The 6,289-nt window shown below is 50.6% G+C and overlaps 1 protein-coding gene across 1 annotated transcript; it reads left to right on the top strand.

Moving 5' to 3' along the window:
- Positions 1-823: 823 nt before the first annotated feature.
- On the top strand, positions 824-6,259 carry EAH_00058040 (TPR domain-containing protein, putative; the record flags this gene model as incomplete). The annotated part of the gene is made up of 11 exons (XM_013393684.1): positions 824-1,221; positions 1,375-1,779; positions 2,256-2,477; positions 3,182-3,599; positions 3,773-3,862; positions 4,063-4,534; positions 4,644-4,735; positions 5,062-5,376; positions 5,672-5,758; positions 5,918-5,952; positions 6,170-6,259. Coding segments are annotated over 11 exons (2,624 nt in total), but the record flags the coding sequence as incomplete, so codon positions are not given.
- Positions 6,260-6,289: the final 30 nt, after the last annotated feature.

Here is a 6,289-nt window from a genome sequence, read left to right as displayed (position 1 = left end):
GGCCCATTTTGTGCATCTTCTACAGGAAGCTGCAGCTTTTCTGTTGGCTGGAAATTGTATTTGATGGTTAGGGGTTTAGGGTTTAGGGTTTAGGGTTTGCGTTGCAAGACGCATAGGTCTGCAGCTCTCTCTTCAAGGGTTTGCATTTTAGGGTTTACGTTTTAGGGTTTAGGGTTTAGGGTTTAGGGTTTGAGGATGGAGGCTAGCTTGGGGGAGGCGTTCTGGAGGGTGGAGGCGGAGCTCCTGGGGCCCTCTCGCTCCCTCAAGGGTTTTACTCAAACCCTGTTGCTGCTGCAGCAGACAGTAGAAACAAAACTACAAGAAGACAGCTTCACACCTGAACAACGCACTCTCATCAGACAAGGTACCCGCAAACCCTAAACCCTAAACCCTAAACCCTAAACCCTAAATCATAAGCCCTAAGACACTTCATCACGCCTCAACAATCTCCCGTAGTTGGACAAGGTACCCGCAAACCCTAAACCCTAAACCCTAAACCCAAAACCCTAAGACACTTTATCACGCCTCAACAACGCACTCTAACCAGACAAGGTACCCGCAAACCCTAAACCCTAAACCCTAAACCCTAAACCATAGAAGACTTCAAGCCTGAAGAACACCCTCTCGTCAAACAAGCTATCCCCCAGCTCTAAACCCTAAACCCTAAACCCTCGGCAGCGAATATCAGCTTTCCACCCCTACAGTCGAAGCCTTTAACCTGAACCCCTATTCTGCCGCTCCCAGCTCTGGTCTGCCACTGCCCTTCAGGATTCAGGATTCAGGGTTTAGGGTTTAGGGTTTAGGGTTTAGGGTTTTTGTTCAGAATTCACTCAATTCTGCGATTTATGTCTATGGCTACGCCGCTGCCGCTGGCGCTCTATTTTCACTCGCGGGTGGGCCAACCGTCACCTTCAAACCCTTCACAAAGAACCCTTAGAGGGGCCCCCAAATGGGCCCCCAGAGGGCCCCCGAAGGGACGGACAAGAAGGGCCTGCAGGGGACCCCCAAGAGGCCCAGGATAGTAGCCAGGGGGCCCCCAGTCAGAAGGAGGGGCCCCATGGGGCCCCCGAAGGCCCCATTAGGGAATCTGAATGTAATATTGAAGAGACCCTTAAGATAGGGGCCCTCAAATGCTTAAATGAGGGGCCCCCTCTGCTGCAATGGATTCGCTCGCGTTGCCTCCTTCTTGTGGGTGTTGCGGCGCTGCTCGTCTTCAGTCAAGTAAACCCTAAACCCTAAACCCTCAATTTCATTAACCCTTCAGCCCCTTGGTACAGATAGATTCCTCCTTCGCCCTATACCCAAGGCGGTAGAACACCAAGCTAGAATTTAGGGTTTAGGGTTTAGGGTTTAGGGTTTAGGGTTTGTGTGCAGGCAAACTTGACGGGGCCACCCTTCAGTCCCTGCAAAGCAACAGAGTTAGTAGATATAAAACGAGAGGAAGAAGGGAGAGCGAAGCATCCAGATCTATACCCCCCTAAACCATCAGCAGCAGCAGCAGCAGCAGCAGCAGGAGCAGCAGCAGGAGCAGCAGCAGCAGGTGTTGGAGTTTCTGGATGTAGTTGCTGCTGCGTGTACTGCGGCTTCTGCCCTCGAGAGGAGGCTGCAGCAGCAGTAGCAGCAGCAGCAGCAGCAGCAACAGCAACAGCAAAGCAGCGGCGCTGCTACTGTGAATTATCTCTAAAACAATTTTGTGTCTTAGGAGACCCCGAAGAGGCAGCAAATAAAACAAGAGAGAGGCTGGTCTTCATTCAGCCCTTTCTCACAGTTGACGGCGAGGTATAAACCCTAAACCCTAAACCCTAAACCCTAAATCCTACTTCGGAAACCCTGTAATCCCTAAACCCTAAACCCTAAACGCTAATTCGGAAACCCTGTAAACCCTAAACCCTAGTTCGTAAACCCTAATTCATAAAACCCAAGGGATATACCCGCATTCGTAAACCCTAATTATTAAACCCCGGGGGATGAAACCCTCACTCCTAAACCCTAATTTTATACCCTGAATTATGCAGCATCACTCATAAACCCTCGTTTATCTAACCCTAATAACGAAACCCTGATTAATAAACCCTATTACACAAACCTAGTTAGTAAACCCCAACTAGAAAACCCTAATCCGTGATAAACAATATTAAGTTCTACACCGTAGACTGTTAATATTGTTGTCGCGATGTTTGTGCTGCCCCTAGGGAAAGCTCACGAGGGTTTAGGGTTTAGGGTTTAGGGTTTAGGGTTTGTGTGCTTGTATGCAGCCTGTATACGAAGGTGTTCGTGGCGTTGCATATCTGTGGTTTGCGCATTTAGTGTTTGAGGGTTTGCGCAGCCATGGGCAGTCGAATGCAGCAACTGCTGCAGCAGCAGCAGCAGCTGCTGCTGCTGCTGCAGCACCTGCTTCACCTGCATCAGCAGCAGCAGCAGCAGCAGCAGCCTTACCTCAAGAAGCAATAGGGGTTGGGGGCCCCTTCAGTTTGTTTGTTTGGCTGTCTAGAGCAGACTTCGTGTTGCAGAGATCCCTCAGAGGAGGGGGGGGGGCCTCAGGGGCCCTCAGAGGGGCCCTTGCTCCATCTCTTCTTTCTTCACTTCTTTTTCAATTTGCTGCTGTGCTTCAACAGCTACAGGCAAGCAAACCCTAATTCATAAACCCTAATCCGTACACCCTAATCCGTAAACCCTAATCCGTAAGCCCTCATTCTTAAACCCTAATCCGTAAACCCCAATTCATAAACCCTAATCCGTACACCCTCATTCATAAACCCTAATTCGTAAACCCTACTCCATAAACCCTAATTCGGGTACCCTAATTCGTAAACCCTAGTCCGCAAACCCTAATTCGTAAGCCCTAATTCATAAACCTTACTTCGTAAACCCCGTAGAAACTGTAATGAATTAGGGTTTTTAAACCCTAATTCATGTGGCCTAACTTCTAAACCCCTAAAACCCTAGAACCCCAGTAAACCCTAGTTATAAAGACCTTATCGACATTGACAAACCCTAATAAAAGCCTCATGCTTTATTTATTAAACATTAGTAAACCCTAATAGAAGATTGATAAACCCTAATAAACCCTCACAAACCCTACGCCCCTCAAATTGTAGAGGACGAAGATGAGGGAGTCTAAATATCCCTTCTGGGGTTTAGGGTTTAGGGTTTAGGGTTTAGGGATTGTGGGTTTGCGCAGCTGCTGCCTGCTGAGTTTAGCTGCACATCTTTAGAAGCAAGAGGCGTGGAGTGTATGTTGAGGGCTGGCGACTTCGGAAGAAAAACTGATAAAGAAGCTCGAGACTTTTTAAATGATGTTTCTTTCTTGTTGCTTGATGAACAAAGCAAATTCATTATGCTGCCTCCCCTTAAGCGGCCTCCCCTCTCTGCTGCTGCTGCTGCTGCTGCTGAGGGGGGTGCTGGAGGTGATGCTGACCGCAAGGTTCCACCTGATGCTGCAGCTGGAGGTGCAGAAGCAGCAGCAGCAGCAGCAGCAGATGCAACAGCAGCAGCAGATGCAGCAGCAGAGAAGCAAACAGAACGACTACTGCTGCGCTTCTCAGATAACGACCCAAGCCGCCTAGATCTCGCTTACCTTCTCCCAGACCCAGCATGGAGTGAGGGGTTAGGGTTTAGGGTTTAGGATTTAGAGCATAGGACTTGAAATAGGGGACTTGAAGACTAACGGCAACTTCGGTGTAGGGTTTAGGGTTTGGAAGTTGGCATGGAGGGTTTGCGCTCATGAAGGGTTTAGGGTTTAGGGTTTAGGGTTTTAGGGTTTGCGTTGCAGTGACAATCCGCGACAAGACTTTGTTGCTGCTGGAGCTGGGACTTCGGCTGGCGGTTTTGGGGCGGGTGGAGGTGTTTGACGCTGTGAACAGTGAGACTTAAACCCTAAACGCTAAACCCTAAACCCTAGACCCTAGTTGGTGCCCAAATGCACTGTAGACCTCAGGCCTTCGGCTATCACTTTGAGTTTCCCTCTGCGCTTCACTGCAGGGTGTGTGGTTGGGGAATTAGGGTTTAGTGTTTGGGGGTTTAAGGTTTAGGGTTTAGGGTTTGGGTGCGCATACACCTCAGAGATGGCTTGCGAGACATACGGGGTGGAGTTTACTCTCACGGGTGCGCTGGGCGTACGGCGGAGGTATCAGCAGCAGGCGCTGCCGCAGCTGGTAGTTGGGGCCTCACACAGCACAGGACAAGGGTTTGCTGCTGCTGCTGCTGCTCCTGCTTCTGCTCCTGCTGCTGCTGCAGCAGCAGCAGATAAACGCGGAACAGGGGAGTGTAGGGCCCTCTCATTACCATCCGAAGAAGGGCCTTTCACCGGACACACGGCCAAACACACCGGCAGCAAAAGCAGCAGCAGCAACAGCAGCAACAACAACAGCAGCAGCAGCAGCAACAGCAGCAACAACAACAGCAACAGCAATGAGGAGCCTTCTGCGGATTCTTCTGAGGCCCCACAGGCGCCAGAAGAACCCAGGAGGGTGTGGAGACTCGAAGACGTTCGTGAAGACAACGACATCATGGAAATGCCCAAACTTGAACAGGGGTACATCTAGGGTTTAGGGGTTAGGTTTTAGGGTTTAGAGTTTAAGGTTTAGGGTTTAGGGTTTAGGGTTTAGGGTTTGGGTGTCAACTGAGCTGCGTGTGAGATGCAGAGCGGATCGCGAGTCTTTTGAGAAACCCCTTGGAGTTGTTGAGCAGGCGCTGCTCCTCGCCAAATCCCGGGCGATAATTGAAAGCAACCCTTGTACGTGCTTATGGTTTAGGGTTTAGGGTTTAGGGTTTAGGGTAGAGGACGGAGGATAGGGTTTAGGGTGTAGGGTGGGGCCTCCAGGTTCTACTGCGTAGGATATTGTGTTAGCGGCCTGCGGGTTTTTTCTCTAGGGCTTAGTGTTTAGGGTTTAGGGTTTGGCGTTTAGGGTTTAGTTTCCAGAGGGTGTGGTGTTAGCAACGGACAGCCGAGGGTTTGCAGGAGGGTTGAGGGCATCCGCTGAACAGTAACCCTTGAGATCCAGGGATTAGGGTTTAGGGTTTAGGGTTTAGGGTTTAGGGTTTGTGCGCATTGCGCTTAAGGCAACGACCCGTTAGCATTGGAGGAGGTTGCAGCGGTGGTGTCTCGCGCATTGGTGCTGCCTCCCCCCATCAGCAGCAGCAGCAGCAGCAGCAGCAGCAGCAGCAAGAACCAGGCGTATTACAGGCGTCGTTTGGAGGTTTTATCTAAACAACCGGACTACTTGTTTGTTGCTGAACCCGAGTGTATTGTCTCTGCCCCTGATTGGAGTGTCTTTTCTTCGGGGTTGCTGCTGCGCTGTCGCGCGGAGTTTCACAGAGTAAAGACAGTAGAAAGAGCAGTGCTGCAGCTGCATGCGCTTAGAGAGCAGCTTGATGGTACCGAAACCCTAAACCCTAAACCCTAAACCCTATGTTCCACAGCTTCACAGGCTGCTGCGAAACAACAACCTGCCCAAAGCCCTGATGTTCACACGTCTTCTCTAAAACCTAAACCCTAAACCCTAAACCCTAAGCGCGACAGCATGCGCGCCTTCAAGGTTTACGGGTTTGGACTTGAGATGGCGGGGAAAGGGTCTAGCTACATGAGGGTGGAGGGTCGAAGACCGGGGGATTAAGGTTTAGGGTTTAGGGTTTAGGGTTTAGGGTTTAGGGTTTAGGATTTGCGCCGCAGATGCGGACCCACCGGCTTGCTTCCGCCTCTTCGGCTTGCTTTTTCACGCGGACCTCCTCAATTGGTGGGAGCTGCAGCGCGAAGTTGGTGAGGGAAAAGTTCTAGGGTTTAGGGTTTAGGGTTTCGGGCGTAGAATGCACATTAGAAAGCTAGCCAGGAAGGCTGTGCTGTCCGCAGCTCCAAAACAAAAGGGTTTAGGGTTTAGGGTTTTCTGTTTGAATGTGGATGCGGCTTTGCTTTTCGCAGCTGTAAGAATGATGCGTATCGGCGCTACCATTACGGTGAGGGTTTAGGGTTTAGGGTTTAGGGTTTAGAGGCAGAATTAAAGGCTAAAGATTAGCAGTGGGTAGCTCCTGTAGTTTGGGGCCTCACCAGCAAGCTTCCACAAACCAGTTTAGATCTAGGGGTTGTCGCTCTTGGTGGTTAGGGTTTAGGGTTTAGGGTTTATGATTTAGGGTTTAAGGTTTACGATTTAGGGTTTAGGGTTTGTGGGTTCAGGCTGCTGAGAAGTTCACGGAGCTGCAGATGTGGGAGGAGGCAGCCGATTGTCTGGTGGCCGCCGACCGGCGAGCGGATGCTCGAGACCTTGTAAACCCTAAACCCTAAACCCTAAACCCT

Source organism: Eimeria acervulina, genomic scaffold, assembly GCF_000499425.1.
Source record: "Eimeria acervulina Houghton genomic scaffold, Eah_scaff1288, whole genome shotgun sequence".
Lineage (NCBI taxonomy): Eukaryota > Apicomplexa > Conoidasida > Eucoccidiorida > Eimeriidae > Eimeria > Eimeria acervulina.
Note: the sequence above shows the minus strand (reverse complement) of the source record. Positions and strands in the feature narration are given on the sequence as shown.